The 22965-nt window shown below is 37.7% G+C and overlaps 1 protein-coding gene across 2 annotated transcripts in view; it reads right to left on the bottom strand.

Annotated features, from left to right (window-relative positions):
* hspa12a (heat shock protein 12A) overlaps positions 1 to 21184 on the bottom strand; it is a 31262-nt gene extending 10078 nt beyond the window's left edge. Inside the window, exons 1-8 of one of the 2 annotated variants that reach the window (XM_078799008.1) lie at positions 20746 to 21183; positions 12684 to 12760; positions 10685 to 10812; positions 8153 to 8339; positions 6297 to 6401; positions 6105 to 6221; positions 717 to 888; positions 596 to 610 (exon numbers count right to left, since the gene is read on the bottom strand). In XM_078799008.1, coding sequence (XP_078655134.1) covers positions 596 to 610; positions 717 to 888; positions 6105 to 6221; positions 6297 to 6401; positions 8153 to 8339; positions 10685 to 10812; positions 12684 to 12760; positions 20746 to 20776 — 832 coding nt within the window. In that variant the 5' untranslated portion in view covers positions 20777 to 21183. Of the gene's footprint in view, positions 1 to 595; positions 611 to 716; positions 889 to 6104; positions 6222 to 6296; positions 6402 to 8152; positions 8340 to 10684; positions 10813 to 12683; positions 12761 to 20745 lie in introns of both variants that reach the window. The other variant, XM_078799009.1, reaches the window with a different exon arrangement.
* Positions 21185 to 22965: the final 1781 nt, after the last annotated feature.

Raw genomic sequence — 22965 nt, 5'->3', positions numbered from 1 at the left:
AATGAATAAATAAATAAATAAAAATAAAAATAAAAATAAAAATAAAAATAAAAATAAAAATAAAAATAAAAATAAAAATAAAAATAAAAATAAAAATAAAAATAAAAATACATTTAAAAAAACAAAAAACAAAACTTAAACTATATTAGGAAAGCAGGAAGTGAACAAATGTAACAGTTAGTGATTGTAAAAGTACCAGATGGAGGGGTAGGATTCAATAAGCTTTGCTTCTTCCTACTCCTTTTGGACATGTGGAACTGGGAACTGATTATGGGATGCACTCAATTGGAATCTGATGCATGTTCAAATGAAATTAAACCATTACCATTACCATTGTTTGTGTTCTGTTCCAATAAAAAAAAAAAATAATGGCTGACCTTTGGTTGACCTATATAAGAAACCAAAAAGTTCATTTTAACGGCACAAACACATGTATACATGCACATGTCATAATTATCCACTTGGTTTGATTGATGGATTTATGGATGATGGCATCGAACCTAAATGCAGTACATACATATTTGATGGGGGTGCTATAGAAAGATGAACATAAACATGCATGCATGTGTCTTGGTGTCAATAAAGGTTTGCTCACCATGGCCCGGGGACGCTAGAGGAGGACGGACATAAAGAACAACGACATCTCTGATGAGGGAATGTCTACGTAGCTTAGGCTTCTAAAACTAGTCAAACACTTCAGTTTCAGGGTGTAATACCTTGGGTCATTGTACTTCCCACATTGTCCGTCGGGCTAATGCCATTCTGGGTGCTTTGGTTGCTCAAGTCGACCATCTGGTGGAGGCGGAGCTTGCGGCAGTAGATGGAGGCCGCCTCGGGTTCCAGGGCGATGATGAGTTGCTCTGGGTTTTCGCGCGACACCAGACCGGACTAGATGGACAAAAAAACACAGATGTACTCATTCAATACTGCATTTGATAAGAGCTCATGTGGAGAATCATGTGGGTGACAGAGCATGGAGGAGTGTAGTGTCCAGATATAGTAGACATAATACATGAAAATATGATATATAAGGCATAGAAAACCTGTTTACCAGCTTCTAAATATGCATTTTAACATTATTAGAGCGCTCTAGACATGGAATAACACCCCTATAGTCACCTCTACACTCCTATTAGTCAATATAGTAGAGATAATAATTGAAAATATGATATATAAGTCATAGAAAACCTGTTTACCACCTTTTAAATATGCTTTTTAACATTATTAGAGCCCTTGAGACATGAAATAACACCCCTATAGTCACCTCTACAGTCCTATTAGCCAATATAGTACACATAATAGTACGTGAAAATAAGATATATAAAGGCATGGAAAACCTGTTTACCACCTTCAAAATATGCTTTTTAACATTATTAGAGCTCTCTCGACATGAAATAACACCCCTATAGTCACCTCTACACTCCTATTAGCCAATATAGTACACATAATATGTGAAAATAAGATATATAAAGGCATGGAAAACCTGTTTACCACCTTCAAAATATGTTTTTTAACATTATTCGAGCCCTCTCGACATGAAATAACACCCCTATAGTCACCTCCACACTCTTATTAGCCAATATAGTAGACATAATATGTGAAAATAAGATATATAAAGACATAGAAAACCTGTTTACCACCTTCAAAATATGCTTTTTTAACATTATTAGAGCTCTCTCGACATGAATAACACCCCTATAGTCACCTCTACACTCCTATTAGCCAATATAGTAGACATAATACGTGAAAATAAAAGAAACAAGACATAGAAAACCTGTTAACCACCTTCTAAAAAGGCTTTTTAACATTATTAGAGCCCTCTAGACATGGAATAACACCCCTATAGTCACCTCTACACTCCTATTAGCCAATATAGTAGACATAATATGTGAAAATAAGATATATAAAGGCATAGAAAACCTGTTTACCACCTTCAAAATGTGTTTTTTAACATTATTAGAGCCCTCTAGACATGAAATAACACCCCTATGGTCACCTCTACACTCCTATTAGCCAATATAGTAGACATAATAAGTGAAAATAAGATATATAAGGCATAGAAAACCTGTTTACCACCTTCAAAATATGCCTTTTAACTTTATTAGAGCCCTCTAGACATGGAATAACATCCCTATAGTCACCTGTACACTCCTATTGCCAATATAGTAGACATAATACTTGAAAATAAGACATATAAAACATAGAACGCTTGTTTATGACCTATGAGTCGAGAGATTTTGCCAGTATTGGGGATTATTGTGTCAAAATGACATTTGAGAGGATGTAGTGCAGAATAAAAAAAGATGATTTCATGATGCTTCAGGGTGTGAGGCGGTTGAAAGTAGATTAGAAGAGACTGTGAGCTACCCCATCACCCCCAGGAGACACCTCCCTCCCTCCCTCCCCCATGAAGAAAGCCCAGCGCCAATGCTGACTCACTGCAGATGCCCAACCCATCCACTGCATGCTCACGTCGTCTCCACCCCATCCACCACCATCATCATCATCATCATCCCAGTCTACACACACACACACAGCCCTCCTCTTCCTTCCTGGGCCTCATGAAATCCCACACATTCCCCTCGTTTTGCCACTTTAACCACACCCACTCACACACACACACACACACACACACAAGCAGGGGCTGTCATGAGGACAAAAGCATGACGTGACTGTGGGAGCAGGCATGCAAAGTGGAGTGAATTGGTCCAATGACAAAGACCAAGGCTTGGGAATACTTCCAGATGAATTGTGGCGTGACCAATTAGAGAAGACGTCATCAGTTCAACATGACGACGGTAGAAGCGCGTTCCTATCATTATGCTTCAAAGCCAGCCATGCCACCTTACGTAATCTGCAACACAGCCCGTCATTTCTCCAATAACGACATCTCATTTGGAGCATGTTGGACACGCTGCCTCTGCTCAAACTACTGCTTGTTTTACCGCATTTCATGTTATGACTATTCATGTTATGGCATCTCATATTATAATGTTTCATGTTATGACCATTCACATTATGGCCTTTCATTTTATGACATTCCATGTTGTAACGTTTCATGTTATGGCATCTAACATTATAATGTTTCATGTTATGGCATTTCATTTTATGACATTTCATGTTGTAATGTTTCATGTTATGGCATCTAACATTATAATGTTTCATGTTATGGCAATTCATTTTATGACATTTCATGTTGTAATGTTTCATGTTATGGCATCTCACATTATGATGTTTCATGTTATGGCAATTCATTTTATGACATTTCATGTTGTAACGTTTCATGTTATGGCATCTCACATTATGATGTTTCATGTTATGGCATTTCATTTTATGACATTTCATGTTGTAACGTTTCATGTTATGGCATCTCACATTATGATGTTTCATGTTATGGCATTTCATTTTATGACATTTCATGTTGTAACGTTTCATGTTATGGCATCTCACATTATGATGTTTCATGTTATGGCATTTCATTTTATGACATTCCATGTTGTAACGTTTCATGTTATGGCATCTAACATAATGTTTCATGTTATGGCATTTCATTTTATGACATTCCATGTTGTAATGTTTCATGTTATGGCATCTAACATAATGTTTCATGTTATGGCATTTCATTTTATGACATTTCATGTTGTAATGTTTCATGTTATGGCATCTCACATTATGATGTTTCATGTTATGGCATTTCATTTTATGACATTTCATGTTGTAATGTTTCATGTTATAGCATCTCACATTATGATGTTTCATGTTATGGCATTTCATTTTATGACATTCCATGTTGTATCGTTTCATGTTATGGCATCTAACATAATGTTTCATGTTATGGCATTTCATTTTATGACATTTCATGGTGTAATGTTTCATGTTATGGCATCTCACATTTTAATGTTTCATGTTATGACGATGCACGTTATGGCGTTTCATGTTATAACATTCCACATTGTAATGATTCATGTTATGGCATCTCACATTATAATGTTTCATGTTATGATCATTCACGTTATGGCGCTTCATGTTATGGCATTTCATTTTGTGACATTCCACGTGGTAATGTTTCATGTTATGGCATCTCATGTTATAATTTTTCATGTTATGGTGATTCGCATTATGACATTTCATGTTATGGCATTTCATTTTATGACATTCCATGTTGTAATGTTTCATGTTATGGCATCTCACATTATGTTTCATGTTATGACGATTCACATTATGCCGTTTCATGTTACAATGTTTCATGTTATGGCATTTCATTTTATGACATTCCATGTTGTAATGTTTCATGTTATGGCATCTCACATTATAATGTTTCATGTTATGACGATTCACGTTATGCCGTTTCATGTTACAATGTTTCATGTTATGGCATTTCATTTTATGACATTCCATGTTGTAATGTTTCATGTTATGGCATCTAACGTTATAATGTTTCATGTTATGGCATTTCATTTTATGACATTTCATGTTGTAGTGTTTCATGTTATGGCATCTCATGTTATAATGTTTCATGTTATGGTGATTCGCATTATGACATTTCATGTTATGGCATTTCATTTTATGACATTCCATGTTGTAATGTTTCATGTTATGGCATCTAACATTATAATGTTATGTAATGTGGCATTTCATTTTATGACATTTCATGTGTCATGTTATAATGTATAATGTGTCATGTTATGACCATTCACGTTATGGCGCTTCATGTTATGGCATTTCATTTTATGACATTCCACGTGGTAATGTTTCATGTTATGGCATCTCATGTTAAAATGTTTCATGTTATGGCGATTCGCGTTATGGCATTTCATTTTATGACATTCCACGTGGTAATGTTTCATGTTATGGCATCTCATGTTATAATGTTTCATGTTATGGCGATTCGCATTATGGTATTTCATGTTATGACATTCCACATTGTAATGTTTCATGTTATGGCACCTCATATTACAATGTTTCATGTTATGACAATTCATGTTATGGCGTTTCATGTTATGGTATTTCATTTTATGACATTCCATGTTGTAATGTTTCATGTTATGGCATCTCACATTATAATGTTTCATATTATGATGATTCACGTTATGCCGTTTCATGTTATGGCATTTCATTTTATGACATTCCATGTTGTAATGTTTCATGTTATGGCATCTCACATTATAATGTTTCATGTTATGATGATTCACGTTATGCCGTTTCATGTTACAATGATTCATGTTATGGCATTTCATTTTATGACATTCCATGTTGTAATATTTCATGTTATGGCATCTAACATTATAATGTTTCATTTTATGACATTCCACATTGTAATGTTTCATTTTATGGCATCTCACATTATAACATTTCATGTTATGACGATTTTACTTTTATGTGTAAATTCAGGATTACACTAAAACTCACTTGTACAGTATGTAGACCAAGGACTCCTGTCATGTGATTACAGTCTAAGGTTGCGTGAATTGAATTTGCACGAAACAAATTCAATTTCCAGATGTTCTTTGTTTTCCAGTCTTATCATAGGACGCACAGAGATAGCGTGAAGTTACTAATTGTCCCAAAAAGAAGAGCATGAAGGAAGCCAATCCCTTAAAACGACTGGAATTGTCTCCACTGTACTCCAGTATGACTTCCTCCCATCACTGCTGCCTCAGTCTAAGCCGAGCACACGCTAATGGTCTGGAGGGAGCATCTTAAAGCAGGGGGGGCTGATCTCCAGCCAATCACACGCCAGACACAACAAGGCGGATTATCACATTCAAACGTCTCATTGAATATTGAATTTTGCAGTTTGACCAGCGGAAAATCCTGACAAGAGAGGGGAGAGATGCAGGATGCCTGCAGGGATTTGGGACCATTGAAAAAAATATTTGTTGTTACAGGAATCTCTCCTTTATGGAAGTTCATTGGAATTGAAAGTGCTGGAATATGTGGGAGGAAACCGGAGTACCCGGAGAAAAGAACATGCAAACTCCACACAGAGATGGCCGAGGGGCGGGATTGAACTCGGGTCTCCTAGCCGCCGTGCAGCCCGGAGTTTTTAACATTAACAACACTCTTGTTGACCTACAGGTGCAGAAGACTGGACTTAAACCCACCTTATAAGCGGCTTCCCTCATGAACTGTTTAGCAGGCATTTTCCAGATGGCAGGAACGGTGATGACCCATCGGACATCGTTGTTGTCAAACTCGCAACCTGTCTGATCACTCAGCTCCTGCAGGAAGAAAAGTCCGGTGTTGTGTTGTGTAACAGTGATACCAGCATCGAATACGTCACGCAGGTACTTTACCTTCAGTGCTTGCTCCTTAAAGAAGGCCAGCGCGTAAGCAAAAATGTCCAAAGCTTTCACGCGCTTCCCATTGGCTGCCTGGAGATCCGTATTGATGGACAGGTTCTGCAAGTGGGCACGGTGACACCTTTGTTAAGGTCAACCTGTTTATCACCTTCTAAATATGCTTTTTAACATTATTAGAGCTCTCTCGACATGAAATAACACCCCTATAGTCACCTCTACACTCCTATTCGCCAATATACTAGACATAATATGTGAAAATAAGATATATAAGGCATAGAAAATCTGTTTATCACCTTCTAAATATGCTTTTTAACATTATTAGAGCCCTCGAGACATGGAATAACACCCCTATAGTCACCTCTACACTCCTATTAGCCAATATAGTACACATAATATGTGAAAATAAGATATATAAAGGCATAGAAAACCTGTTTACCACCTTCTAAATATGCTTTTTTAACATTAGAGCTCTCTCGGCATGAAATAACACCCCTATAGTCACCTCTACACTCTTATTAGCCGATATAGTACACATAATACATGAAAATAAGATATATAAAGGAATAGAAAACCTGTTTACCACCTTCTAAATATGCTTTTTAACATTATTAGAGCTCTCTCGACATGAAATAACACCCCTATAGTCACCGCTACACTCCTATTGCCAATATAGTAGACATAATAAGTGAAAATATGATATACAAAGGCATAGAAAATCTGTTTATCACCTTCTAAATATGCTTTTTAACATTATTAGAGCCCTCGAGACATGAAATAACACCCCTATAGTCACCTCTACACTCCTATTAGCCGATATAGTACACATAATACGTGAAAATAAGATATATAAAGGCATAGAAAACCGGTTTACCACCTTCAAAATATGCTTTTTAACATTATTAGAGCTCTCTCGACATAAAATAACACCCCTATAGTCACCTCTACACTCCTATTAGTCGATATAGTACACATAATACGTGGAAATAAGATATATAAAGGCATAGGAAACCTGTTTACCACCTTCTAAATATGCTTTTTAACATTATTAGAGCTCTCTCGACATAAAATAACACCCCTATAGTCACCTCTACACTCCTATTGCCAATATAGTAGACATAATAAGTGAAAATATGATATACAAAGGCATAGAAAATCTGTTTATCACCTTCTAAATATGCTTTTTAACATTATTAGAGCCCTCAAGACATGAAATAACACCCCTATAGTCACCTCTACACTCCTATTAGCCGATATAGTACACATAATACGTGAAAATAAGATATATAAAGGCATAGAAAACCGGTTTACCACCTTCAAAATATGCTTTTTAACATTATTAGAGCTCTCTCGACATAAAATAACACCCCTATAGTCACCTCTACACTCCTATTAGTCGATATAGTACACATAATACGTGGAAATAAGATATATAAAGGCATAGAAAACCTGTTTACCACCTTCTAAATATGCTTTTTAACATTATTAGAGCTCTCTCGACATAAAATAACACCCCTATAGTCACCGCTACACTCCTATTACCCAATGTATATATAGTAAAAAAATATGTTGCTAATTCAACAAATTTTATTTATTTTTTGAATTTTTAAATGATGTCAAAGTTTGAGATAATGAGGTTTGCGTATTTGGAAGTGAGTCGTGAAAGAAGTTTGGGATGGCTTGGAATGCTCGGTTTTAGAGAGTTTTTTTTTTTTACATCTTATGGCATGCACTCATGGCCGAGTAAGTGGTGTTGCATTTTAGTGTGGTTAGTTTCATACTTCACTTTGTTCTTATACGGACGTTTGTGCAATATAGAAATATTTCTTTGTTTTTTTTTTAAGCCCCCTTACCGCGGTGGTGTGGAGCTTCATTTTGAATTTCTCCAAGTACAGCCAGTGCTTGGACTCGCCGGGATCCAGGTCATGATAAAAGTCCCGTGCCGCGTAGCCAAAACTGTGGAACTTTCTGTCCGGAGTCAGCAAGATTGTGGTTGGGGTCTTCTGGTTGGACACCCCGGGATCTCCACCCTCCCATCGCCTGGAGAAATAAGAGATGAATATTTCATATCTGCCATGAATTCATGTGTTCATTTATTTATGGTGCGTCCTTGCAACGCTTCCTCACTAAACACATCGCAAGATGCTTTCACTGACACCCCAAACTTTATGAAGCCTGCATGTGTGGTCTAAATCATGGGTCACCCACACGGTGCCGTCCTGCACCGGGGCACTCCTAAAGCCACACATCTGCCAGCCTCTTCTAAAAATAGTCCAAATAGCACCACTTACCTGCAAGCTGGAGCTCATTTTTTCGTTGCTCTTTTTTTTTTTTAAATAATATATATAAATAACACCCCTATAGTCAGTAAAAATATGATATATAAGGCATAGAAAACCTGTTTACCACCTTTTAAATATGTTTTTTAACATTAGTAGAGCCCTCTAGACATGAAATAACACCCCTATAGTCACCTTTACACACCTATTAGTCAATATAGTAGACATAAAAGGTAAAAATATGATATATAAGGCATAGAAAACCTGTTTACCACCTTTTACATATGTTTTTAACATTATTAGAGCCCTCTAGACATGAAATAACACCCCTATAGTCACCTCTACACTCCTATTGCCAATATAGTAGACATAATAAGTACAAATATGATATATAAGGCATAGAAAACCTGTTTACCACCTTTTACATATGTTTTTTAACATTAGTAGAGCCCTCTAGACATGAAATAACACCCCTATAGTCACCTTTACACACCGATTAGTCAATATAGTAGACATAAAAGGTAAAAATATGATATATAAGGCATAGAAAACCTGTTTACCACCTTTTAAATATGTTTTTTAACATTAGTAGAGCCCTCTAGACATGAAATAACACCCCTATAGTCACCTTTACACACCTATTAGTCAATATAGTAGACATAAAAGGTAAAAATATGATATATAAGGCATAGAAAACCTGTTTACCACCTTTTACATATGTTTTTTAACATTAGTAGAGCCCTCTAGACATGAAATAACACCCCTATAGTCACCTTTACACACCTATTAGTCAATATAGTAGACATAAAAGGTAAAAATATGATATATAAGGCATAGAAAACCTGTTTACCACCTTTTAAATATGTTTTTAACATTATTAGAGCCCTCTAGACATGAAATAACACCCCTATAGTCACCTCTACACTCCTATTGCCAATATAGTAGACATAATAAGTACAAATATGATATATAAGGCATAGAAAACCTGTTTACCACCTTTTAAATATGCTTTTTAACATTAGTAGAGCCCTCTAGACATGAAATAACACCCCTATAGTCACCTCTACACTCCTATTAGTCAATATAGTAGACGTAATAAGTAAAGATATGATATATAAGGCATAGAAAACCAGTTTACCAGCTTCTAAATAGGCTTTTTAACATTATTAGAGCCCTCTAGACATGAAATAACACCCCTATAGTCACCTCTACACCCCTATTAGTCAATATAGTAGACATAATAAGTACAAATATGATATATAAGGCATAGAAAACCTGTTTACCACCTTTTAAATATGTTTTTTAACATTATTAGAGCCCTCTAGACATGAAATAACACCCCTATAGTCACCTCTACACTCCTATTGCCAATATAGTAGACATAATAAGTAAAAATATGATATATAAGGCATAGAAAACCTGTTTACCAGCTTCTAAATAGGCTTTTTAACATTATTAGAGCCCTCTAGACATGGAATAACACCCCTATAGTCACCTCTACACTCCTATTAGTCAATATAGTAGACATAATAAGTAAAACTATGATATATAAGGCATATAAAACCTGTTTACCACCTTTTAAATAAGCTTTTTAACATTATTAGAGCCCTCTAGACATGAACTAACACCCCTATAGTCACCTCTACACTCCTATTAGTCAATATAGTACACATAATAAGTAAAAATGTGATATATATATATATATATTCTATTTTCACATCAAATATTCATGTTTTATCTGTTGTGTTGTGTTCGGACACTTGAGATTGGAATTGGACAAACAACCACAGAGTCAGAGCAATGCCACCAATGTCAACAACCACTTGTCAGGTTGCTCGGATGGAAACCATCAACCCCTGTGGTGCCAGGCCCCGAGGCCCCGGAGCTTTAATTTCTCAATTTATTTACAACAAGGGACTCCAACTTGTGGCACATGGGCCAATTCCAGTACACTAACTTATTAGGTTACTTATTTATTTATGGAATATTTTGGTAGTTACAGCATTGACTAATACTTACATTTCTTGGATGATATGAAATATTTGAAATAATTAATCATAACTAATGAGTGTGTGTGAATGAATCTGTCGTGCCGTACGTACGCACCTCATGGTGTGAATGCACTCGGGCTCCTTGGTGAAAGCGTAAGCATAGCCGCTGGACGTGGTGCCGAAGTCGATGGCCACCACCACCATGAAGGCCATTCCTGACGGCACTTGGTCGCTGCTATCATTCTGCTCCACAAACACAACACAGACAGTGCCGAGGGTTACGCTTCCATTTGAATACTGTTGAAGCATTGCGACATCAAGTTGGACCACCCACAACTTTATTAATCCCTCGGGTGTGAGCCCTCAGGGAAATGAAGGTTATATTATTCCCTGTGGGAAATCTACTTTTGTAATTTCTACTACGTGACACTCTCCTGCACTGTGTGTACGCTAGCGGCCCCGCCTCCACCCAGCCAGACAATCTTCAGACAGAAAGACTGTATGATGGACAAAAGGGCTCACTTCCTGCCTGTGAGGGTTGCGAAATACGGGGAAAGCAGACATGTATCAATATATTGATTATCCGCTTCATTTTCGTTGATTATGTGATTCTTTCATTTATCGTCATCATCATCATTATCACAGGCCTAGGGCCCACCCAACAGTTTTCTTCGGAACAAAAAATCCTGTCACTTTTGAATCTCATGAGATCTTGTGACATACCTAATGAAAAAATAAAAATATAAAAAATAATAAAAATAATAAATATATATAAAATTATTATTTACGTGTATATATATATATAAATATATATACTATAAATAACATAAAAATAAAATAAGATATACAAGGCATAGAAAACCTGTTTACCACCTTTTAAATATGCTTTTTAACATTATTAGAGCCCTCGAGACATGAAATAACACCCCTATAGTCACCTCTACACTCCTATTGCCAATATAGTAGACATAAGTAAAAATATGATATATAAGGCATAGAAAACCTGTTTACCAGCTTCTAAATATGCTTTTTAACATTATTAGAGCCCTCTAGACATGGAATAACACCCCTATAGTCACTTTTACACTCCTATTAGTCAATATAGTAGACACAATAAGTAAAAATATGATATATAAGGCATAGAAAACCTGTTTACCAGCTTCTAAATAGGCTTTTTAACATTATTAGAGCCCTCTAGACATGGAATAACACCCCTATAGTCACTTTTACACTCCTATTAGTCAATATAGTAGACACAATAAGTAAAAATATGATATATAAGGCATAGAAAACCTGTTTACCACCTTTTAAATAAGCTTTTTAACATTATTAGAGCCCTCTAGACATGAAATAACACCCCTATAGTCACCTCTACACTCCTATTAGTCAATATAGTACACATAATAAGTAAAAATGTGATATATAAGGCATAGAAAACCTGTTTACCAGCTTCTAAATAGGCTTTTTAACATTATTAGAGCCCTCTAGACATAGAATAACACCCCTATAGTCACCTTTACACTCCTATTAGTCAATATAGTAGACATAATAAGTAAAAATATGATATATAAGGTACAGAAAACCTGTTTACCACCTTCTAAATATGCTTTTTAACATTATTAGAGCCCTCTAGACATGAAATAACACCCCTATAGTCACCTTTACACTCCTATTAGTCAATATAGTAGACATAATAAGTAAAAATATGATATATAAGGTACAGAAAACCTGTTTACCAGCTTCTAAATAGGCTTTTTAACATTATTAGAGCCCTCTAGACATAGAATAACACCCCTATAGTCACCTTTACACTCCTATTAGTCAATATAGTAGACATAATAAGTAAAAATATGATATATAAGGTACAGAAAACCTGTTTACCACCTTCTAAATATGCTTTTTAACATTAGTAGAGCCCTCTAGACATGAAATAACACCCCTATAGTCACCTCTACACTCCTATTCGCCAATATAGTAGACATAATACTTGAAAATAAGATCATAAAAATTGAAATGAAGAGTGTATTTAGGTGAACCTACAGTATATAGTAGATTTTTAAGAGAAAATCAGTTGCACATCAACTTCAAAATATTGTAGAGGAAAAGGAAGTTACCTGAATATGTGTCGGTGACAGCGGAGTGATGCCAGGATCACCAACACTTTTAGCTGGAGATGGGTTAGCCATTTCATCTGGAGAAAAACACCAAGGCTCATAAGCACACAATAACATACGCAACGTAGCACTCGGCCATGATGCTAAAGTCAGTCTCGCTAAACCTAATGTTTCGCTATATTGAACGCTGAACTTTAAATGCACCGGCCATCTTTAAGTGCGTATCAGAGACCACCGTGCACGCCATTCACCGCATACGCCACCTCGTCATCACATTAAACACAGCAGCGGGCTAATCCAAGCATCAATAGGAGAACCTTTGATTGTACATTGGCCGTATCTCCTCCTCATTCTCATTGAGAAAAAAATTAACATTAAAAATGGACGTCCTACAGCCAGATTTTGCCAGATGTTGATTTCGGGTAAATAAATATAATAATAATAATAAAAACTTATATAGTTGGCGGGTAGACAAATTATTTTTTTCAGACTAAAATGAACAAAGCATTATTAGAGCCCTGTAGACATGACAAAACACGACTATAGTCACATTTATACTATTTTTATTGACAACATATTGCGCAACTGCAGGGTCTTGAGAAACATGCTAACTCGCAAACTAGAGCGCTAGCGACCTAAACGGTAGCCTCTAAGTTATTTCCTTTAAACTTAAATAGCCAAAAACTTACCACTTCCACACGGATAGCGAGGATAACTATTAACAGTTATTTAACCTTTAACATGAACATTAATTAAACGTAATAATTTTTTCTGGGTACATGATACCATACAGCATCCATATCAAACTTTCATATCAAGGCGCGGGCCTCAAACTAGTGTCCCGCGGGCCAAATGTGGCGTGTTTGAGACCACTGGCCTCAAACTAATTAACCGCCATAAATAAGAGATTACTGTACGAGTATGAGGAGATGTTATCAGACAGGAAGTGGAATGTTTTCGGCTTCGGAAGCACGTCCTTCAGAGTTCTGCTATTGTCACGGTCATAAAAGTGTTTAGTAAGTGTTGGCTGGCCGGTGTCTGAATGCTGTGAGACACGTTCACTTTCCTGGAGAAAGTCAATACTGCCGCTGAATGGTGCCTTCAAACAACAGTAAAAGTCAGTAGTAGAAGTTTCTTTCACTGAAACGACCGTGACATTTCAATGGAATTGAACAGTGAAGACTATACGTGTTGTATCCTTTTTATTTGTCTGCCTTAATAGCCTTCACTAAGTGTTCTGTGAATGCACACAATAATCATCATTCTGGCCGACTTATTATAAGCATCTTGTTGAAGTGTCTCCCAGCAGGACATCATGTTATCCAATCCTTTTAGCTGCCTCGCTCATCTTTTCTCTCGTCCTCCCCTATGGAGGGAATGAGTGCTCTCAAGTCCCATAATACACTTGCCAAGCAATTACAGAACCAAATTACAGACCACCTGTGGCTAGACCCAATCTCCACGCATCCACTTGGTCTTTCAGCAGCCTTGGCTGTCCATTCCCAAAAATCACCTTCATGACCTCAAGTCTTCTGCTTTTTTTTTTTTTTTTAATACAACATCTGGATTTGAGATCTCAGCGCCGTTTTTAGTCGGGTTCGATACGTCTTGGAAAGCCGTGTGACCCTGGCCACACGTGTTAGCGAGCATCCAAAGCCCAGGATGAAAACGGAAACGGAACCAAACGGATCACAAAGTGTTGAACTTCCAGTTAAAGCATTCATTCATTCATTTTCAGGGTCGTGGGGGGTGCTGGAGCCTATCCCGGCTGTCTTGGGGCAAGAGGCGGGGTACAGCCTGGACTGGTGGCCAGCCAATCACAGGGCACATATAGACAAACAACCATTCACACTCACATTCATACCTATGGACAATTTGGAGTGGCTAATTAACCTAGCATGTTTTTTTTTAACTTCTAAAAGCCAGTGGTGTCATTAGGCCTATTTTAAAATGTTCTTAAGCCCCCCCTAAATAACTTTTTTTTTTTTTGATTTTTTTCATTTTTTTTTACAAAAAAAATGTCTGACAAATTTTATATAATAGGGCATTCATTTTCTACCGCTTTTCCTCACGAGGGTCTCGGGGGGTGCTGGAGCCTATCCCGGCTGTCTTGGGGCAAGAGGCGGGGTACACTCTGGACTGGTGGCCAGCCAATCACAGGGCACATATAGACAAACAACCATTCACACTCACATTCATACCTATGGACAATTTGGAGTGGCTAATTAACCTAGCATGTTTTTTTTTTACTTCTAAGAGCCAGTGGTGTCATTAGGCCTATTTTAAAATGTTCTTAAGCCCCCCCTAAATAACTTGATATTTTTTATAGATTTTTTATAGATTTTTTTTAATTTTTTAATTTAATATTTTTTTTTTTAATTTTTTTCATTTTTTTTAACAAAAAAATGTCTGACAAATTTTATATAATAGGGCATTCATTCATTCATTTTCTACCGCTTTTCCTCACGAGGGTCTCGGGGGGTGTTGGAGCCTATCTCAGCTGTCTTGGGGCAAGAGGTGGGGTACACCCTGGACTGGTGGCCAGCCAATCACAGGGCACATATAGACAAACAACCATTCACACTCACATTCATACCTATGGACAATTTGGAGTGGCTAATTAACCTAGCATGTTTTTTTTTTTACTTCTAATGGCCAGTGGCATTATTAGGCCTATTTTAGGGGGGCTTCAGCCCCCTGAAATGTTCTTCAGTCCCCTTAAATAATTTTATATTTTTTTATTGATTTTTAAAAAAAAATTAAATTTTATGTATGCATTTATTTTTATTTTTTTTTACAAAAAAAATCTCTGACAAATTGTATATAATAGGGCAAAAGCAGGCTACTAAGCAAGCCAATAAGCAGGCTAATACTAGCCTACTACTACTAGTAGTAGTAGTAATAATCATTCATTCATTTTCTCCCACTTATCCCGGCTGTCTTGGGGCGAGAGGCGGGGTACACCCTGGACTGGTGGCCAGCCAATCACAGGGCACATATAGACAAACAACCATTCACACTCACATTCATACCTATGGACAATTTGGAGTGGCTAATTAACCTAGCATGTTTTTTTGGAATGTGGGAGGAAACCGGAGTACCCGGAGAAAAGCCACGCATGCAAACTCCACACAGAGATGGCCGAGGGTGGAATTGAACCCTGGTCTCCTAGCTGCGCTAACCACTTGACCGCCGTGCAGCCCCCCAGTTAAAGCAAAAGTACTTTTTTTGGAAATGTTGCCAATGTTGCCATCTTCCCAAGCTCTCTCAAGTACCGTACTTCTGGACTACTGCCGAACCCTACTTTCTAGTTTTGTGGGTATAGTAGTTGATTATGAATTAATCAAGTATTTGAAAAGTAGCTCCAGTAACAGTTTGGCTGTTTTTTTTAATATTCATGTTCACAAAAACAGACCTGTGTGAAATTGCTGGGAATCACCAACTCCAACCACTTCTGACTGAGCTTGCCTCGTAGAAGAGATAGCTAACCATCGCAAACTGTGGGTATATTAATAGGATAACACTTAAAGGACTATTCATTCGGCTATATGGGTTATGGTGACAAACTAAATAGGTCAAACTAAATATTCACACACCTTTGAGGACAACCGACGGACATGTTTGCCTCTCTTCTGATACGTTGCGTAGGAAAGTGTTGTGTTTGTTTTCATACTTCATACCCATTCAGCCACGAAGAAAAGAAAGCCATAATTGTACCGATTTGAAAATGCACCAACACAGGAGTTTCAATATTTGTATTCATGAATGAAGTCTTTGTATTCCCGACATCCAGCATTATGGATTATCACAGGTGGGGGGGTCCGTAGGATTTCCCAGCAAGTGCCACAAAATGAAAGGATAATGACGCAATTGAATTAATTGACTAAGCTTGTAGTCGGAAGACTGTTTACATTTTCGATTGACAGCACTAAAAATGACACATTTTCTTTTGAATATTTAAACTCTGCGTTATTAAATAACACACGATTTTACCACATAATATTACCACTTTATTCATGAACATTGTCTTCTCATAATATTTGAACTTTATTCCCATTATATAGAACTTTTGCCCCAACTTCATTTTCCAAAAATGTCAATGTAATATTTGCTATCTATGCTACTAAAGTGAGATTATTTTTCCTGATAATAATAATAATCATAATAATTACCAGTTTATTCTGATGTGTTCTACTTTTTGTTGCTGTAATGAGTTTTGTTCTTAATATCTTTATATTAATAATATTAATAATATTAATAATATTAATAATATTAATAATATTAATAATATTAATAATATTAATAATATTAATAATATTAATAATATTAATAATATTAATAATATTAATAATAATAATAATATTAATAATATTAATATTGGAATATTATGGGAATAAAGTTACCATACCATAAGAATAACATTTACAAAAATAAAGTGAAGATAGTTGACAAATTTAAAAAACTCGGCGGGAATTATTAAAACAGCTGTCATTTTTTCAAAATAATATTATTATAAAATTATTATAATTATTTATAATAATTATAATCATTTATTAATAATATTACTAATATTAATAATATCAATAATATTAATATTATTAATAATATTAATGTTAATAATTATTAATATTATATTAATAATATTAATAATATCAATAATATTAATACTATTAATTATTAAAAATTTGTGTTAATATTAATAATAATTATTATTATATTAATAATATTAATATTATTAATAATATTAATATTATTAATAATATTAATAAATAGTTATAATTATTATAAATAATTATAATATTTTATAATAATATTATTTAGAAAGTATGACAGCTGTTTTAATAATTCCCGTCTGTTTTTTTTTATTTGTCAACTATCTTCACCTTATTTTTGTAAATGTTATTCTCATGGTATGGTCACTTTATTCCCATAATATTCCAAAAATGTATTCCCATAATGTTCCAAAAAATTATTCCCATAATATTCAATTTTTCCCCCCAAACTACCTTTACAAAAATGACAATGCCACTTAAAAAAAATATTTTTTCTCTCTTAACTTGACTAGTTTTGTTTTTGTCAGTGTATTTCTCTTCATATTTTGACTTTATTTTCTCTTCATATTTTGACTTTATTTTCTCTTCATATTTTGACTTTATTCTTGTAAACCTACGACAGTCCTTTTCCATCAGTGCTGTTGACTTCTTGTTAAATCTTGTTAGATTTCTTGTTAAATGATATTTTTAGAACGTGCACTTTTTGACACCCCTGCTGTATTCCCTTATGGAATAATCGAAAATATTGAAAATAAGTTGCCGGGGCAAACATCAATCATTGTTCCATCAAGCACGAGTACTCAGTAATAGTCGGTAGCTAGTACTGTAGTACTTTGGAAGAGACACAGACCAAATAGTCCCGATGCAGACTGTTGCTTTTCCAGCTGAATCCTGTTTCCTGCCCTCTTTCCTCCTTTCTATATGTTCACAGCGTGGGACCCCCTCCCCCCATCCTGAACTCCCACTCCACCAAGGAATCAACATCTGACTGCAGCAGTGGAATCGTCTGCTGTCAGGTTTTGTGTGTTTGGTGGCCGCCGGCCGGGCATCGGTACTACTGGACCATCAGTGTCAGCGAGTGTCAGGAGGGTTCACTCCCTCCCTTCATTCCATGGAGAAGCAACGCGGAGTGAACCCTCTTGTCATCCAGCCTGTGTGGCAAAGCCGGAAAACAAATTGATCAAATGATACGCTTATTATCCACAATATCATTTCATTATTGGTTTTATTGATTGGTCTGAAACTAAAATATAAGAATTCAGGAAAGGGGGCAAACACTCTTTGACACCACTACTCCTTAGAGTAGTGTGTGTGCAGATATATATACTGTAGTACATATGTTCCTGGAGTGTATTTGCTATTGTTTAGTGGTATTCAGGATGGAGTGCTGTCATGACATTTTATGTAGTCGTCTTTTAGGAATATACTTGAGGTGCACTGTGAGCAGGATAAATAAAGCTACATATTTGCATATTTTTTCTTTAGTAAAGGTCACGTTTTTTGTGTACTGTGCCAAGCGGAGCTTAGCAATACATTGCAGTTTTTTATAAAGTAGGATGTGGAAAGGACAAACCCCGCAATGTCATTTGACATGACGGTGCAACATCCTGTCTCAAGTTCGTGCACATGAGCCTGACGCCGGGGGATGGGTGCATTGCTCTGTTTCAGGGGTCTCAAACACGCGGCCCGCGGGCCAAATGTGGCCCGCAGGACACTAGTTTGAGGCCCCCGCCTTGATATGAACGTTTAATGTTAGTGCGGCCCGCGCAAGTTTGATATGGATGCTGTATGGTATCATGTACCCAGAAAAAAATATTACGTTTGATTCATGTTCATGTTAAAGGTTAAATAACTATTAATAGTTATCCTCCCTATCCGTGTGGAAGTGGTAAGTTTTTGCTTTTTTAAGTTGAAAGGAAATAACTTGGAGGCTACCGTTTAGGTCGCTAGCTCTCTAGTTTGCGAGTTAGCATGTGTCTCAAGACCCTGCAGTTGCGCAATATGTTGTAAATAAAAAGAGTATAAATGTGACTATAGTCGTGTTTTGTCATGTCTACAGGGCTCTAATAATGCTTTGTTCATTTTAATCTAAAAAAAATAATTTGTCTACCCACCAACTATATGTGTTTTTATTATTTGCCGTTTTATTATTATTATTATATTTATTTATTACTGATTGATTGATTTTCTTTTTTGTGTAGAAAAATAAAAATGAAGATATTTGAGAACAGTGGAATGTTTTATCAGAGCTGGACTGAGCAGAACTGGAGGTGCTGAGGTTGTCATTGAGAGTGACCAAGATGGATAGGATCGGGAAAAAAGTAGGGAGCAATGAACAGACCCGACTGCAATAAATGAATTTCCACAATAGAGAAATAAATTCACTTTTTAACATAATTAGAGCCCTTCAGACATGAAATAACACCCCTATAGTCAACTTGACACATTGTACCACTTCCACACTGGATGGGATCATGTGGGACTTGCCATGGCTGACTTCAGGACTTCATGCAATGTTAAGGTAACGTCGCGTAAGCTAATGTCGCAATGTTTTGTGTCATTGCTGCCACCTAGTGGCCACAATACTACATACCGTATCACTTTTTTTTATTCCCAGAAGTCTGACTGATCTTTTACCAATTCATAAATTTCTGAAAAAACGTGATATATCGAGGGACTGTACATCCAAGTAAAATGAACGTAGTAAAAGGGGTGTGGCCTCGGTTATTTGTGTATAAGTGTATGTTGTCGTATTGCAGGGGAAAGGGTGCATGATGTCATCATCTCATTTGCATAATCAATAATGCATCTCATTATAAAGTGTTTGCAAGCAAGAGGGAATAGGTACAAGGTAGTGATAAATCTATCTGTGGCGGTCCAGATGTATCAGTGGCAGGCCAAAGGAAGTCACCCAATGTATGGCTAACAACGCGCGGTATGTCTTCTACATGCTTTGCTTTAATGATACCCGCTGGGGGCCACAAGTGGCCGGACTTTGGACACCATTGCTCCGCACCACACTCATCCAACCAACTATGAATATTTGGATCACATGGTGTGCAATGCACCACATTCGGGATGGAACAAAGTGTCCCCATGAAGTTTTTTTTTAATCAGTATTTTACTGATTAGTAAAAATGGAGTCATGCAACACTTCATATTCATCAACGTCTTGTTTTGCATTGAAATGTCAGGACGAGGTTTGATGGCTACGGGGCCCACCCACTGCAGGCAGGCCCTGCGGAGGACATGAGGACGTGCTGCAGACTTTTGCTGCAGTGTCTCACAAGTCCTCGGTGGGCCGGCAACTTTCGCTTTCTTTCATTCGCTAGAAATCAAACGCAGCAAGGAAAAAAAAAAGGAGGCTAAAGTTTTCGCGTCGCCATGTTGTCCGCAGTGATGCTTAGCGGCTGCAGACACTGCGGTACCGCGGTGCACACTTCCTGTGGTCCACAATACGACAACATGTTTGAGAGCGGCCACAAGGCACAAAAGATGCTATGTCTTACCTGCTAGAATCTTGTCTTCTTTCGTCGTCATCGAGCCTCCCGGCTTCGCCTCCTCCCTGATGCAAAAACACCCAGCAATTGTCCTCTTTGACCGGAACCACAGCACCACGACCACCGGTACCGCCTCTTGGTGGCCTCTTGGTGGCTTCGTTACAACTTCACTTTGCACCGCAAAGCACGTGGAGCGCCCCAGTGCCGTGTGGGGAGGGGGTTCGCTGAAATAAATGTCGTGTTCGGGAGAGGGGGGGGGGGTCTGTGAAATAGATCTTGTCGTTGGGGGGTTAAATCAGCTCGGAGGATGTTGGACCCCACATTGCTGCAGCTCTCGCAGCCCCTCCCATCACCTTCTACACCGTCCTGACTTGGAATCCATGATCCTCGCCAGCCGTGGGCGATACGGCACATTCTGCTGTCGATGCCGCGATACCAAGTTAACGATACAAGGGTGGCGGATCGGCGCAAACCCGCAGCTCAAATTAACCTGGGAAATGCTTCTTTATGAAAAATTCTGCTATCACACATGAAAACAAATAAAAATGCTAATACCAAAACCACACAGGAGCTCCTAAAAGCAACTGCATGCAAGAAATGCTGAACGCGGAAGCGAACGTTAGCCAAGCGTGTTAGCCATGCTGCAAGGACATCAATCATGCTACCAGGAAGTTAGCCGGGCTACCAGGAAGCTAATCATGCTAACAGGAAGTCATCCCGTCTGCCGGTCATTAGCCAAGCCTGTTAACCATGCTACCAGGAAGTTAATCATGTTACCAGGAAGTTAGCTGGGCCACTAGGATGTTAGCCATGCTACCAGGCAGTTAATCATGCCACAAGCAAGTTAGCCAGGCTACCAGGAAGTTAGCCAGGCTACCAGGAAGCTAATCATGCTAACAGGAAGTCATCCCATCTGCCGGTCATTAACCAAGCCTGTTAACCATGCTAACAGGAAGTTAATCATGTTACCAGGAAGTTAGCTGGGCCACTTGGATGTTAACCATGCTACCAGGAAGTTAATCATGTTACCAGGAAGTTAGCTGGGCCACTAGGATGTTAGCCATGCTACCAGGCAGTTAATCATGCCACAAGCAAGTTAGCCGGGCTACCAGGAAGCTAATCATGCTAACAGGAAGTCATCCCATCTGCCGGTCATTAACCAAGCCTGTTAACCATGCTAACAGGAAGTTAATCATGTTACCAGGAAGTTAGCTGGGCCACTAGGATGTTAACCATGCTACCAGGAAGTTAATCATGTTACCAGGAAGTTAGCTGGGCCACTAGGATGTTAGCCATGCTACCAGGCAGTTAATTATGCCACAAGCAAGTTAGCCAGGCTACCAGGAAGCTAATCATGCTAACAGGAAGTCATCCCATCTGCCGGTCATTAACCAAGCCTGTTAACCATGCTAACAGGAAGTTAATCATGTTACCAGGAAGTTAGCTGGGCCACTTGGATGTTAACCATGCTACCAGGAAGTTAATCATGTTACCAGGAAGTTAGCTGGGCCACTAGGATGTTAGCCATGCTACCAGGCAGTTAATCATGCCACAAGCAAGTTAGCCGGGCTACCAGGAAGCTAATCATGCTAACAGGAAGTCATCCCATCTGCCGGTCATTAACCAAGCCTGTTAACCATGCTAACAGGAAGTTAATCATGTTACCAGGAAGTTAGCTGGGCCACTAGGATGTTAACCATGCTAACAGGAAGTTAATCATGTTACCAGGAAGTTAGCTGGGCCACTAGGATGTTAACCATGCTACCAGGAAGTTAATCATGTTACCAGGAAGTTAGCTGGGCCACTAGGATGTTAGCCATGCTACCAGGCAGTTAATTATGCCACAAGCAAGTTAGCCAGGCTACCAGGAAGCTAATCATGCTAACAGGAAGTCATTCCATCTGCCGGTCATTAACCAAGCCTGTTAACCATGCTAACAGGAAGTTAATCATGTTACCAGGAAGTTAGCTGGGCCACTGGGATGTTAACCATGCTACCAGGAAGTTAATAATGTTACCAGGAAGTTAGCTGGGCCACTAGGATGTTAGCCAGGCTACCAAGATGTTAACCAAGCATGTTAGCCATGGTACCAGGAAGTTAGCCAGGCTACCAGGATGTTAAGGGCAAGCCTGTTACCCAAGCTACCACGAAGCTAATCATGCTAACAGGAAGTTATCCCGTCTGCCGGTCATTAGCCAAGCATGTTAACCATGCTACCAGGAAGTTCAT

This window comes from Doryrhamphus excisus, linkage group LG19 (genome assembly GCF_037039965.1).
Source record: "Doryrhamphus excisus strain RoL-2023G ecotype Guam linkage group LG19, RoL_Dexc_Guam_v1.1, whole genome shotgun sequence".
Taxonomy (NCBI): Eukaryota; Metazoa; Chordata; class Actinopteri; order Syngnathiformes; family Syngnathidae; genus Doryrhamphus; species Doryrhamphus excisus.
Note: the sequence above shows the minus strand (reverse complement) of the source record. Positions and strands in the feature narration are given on the sequence as shown.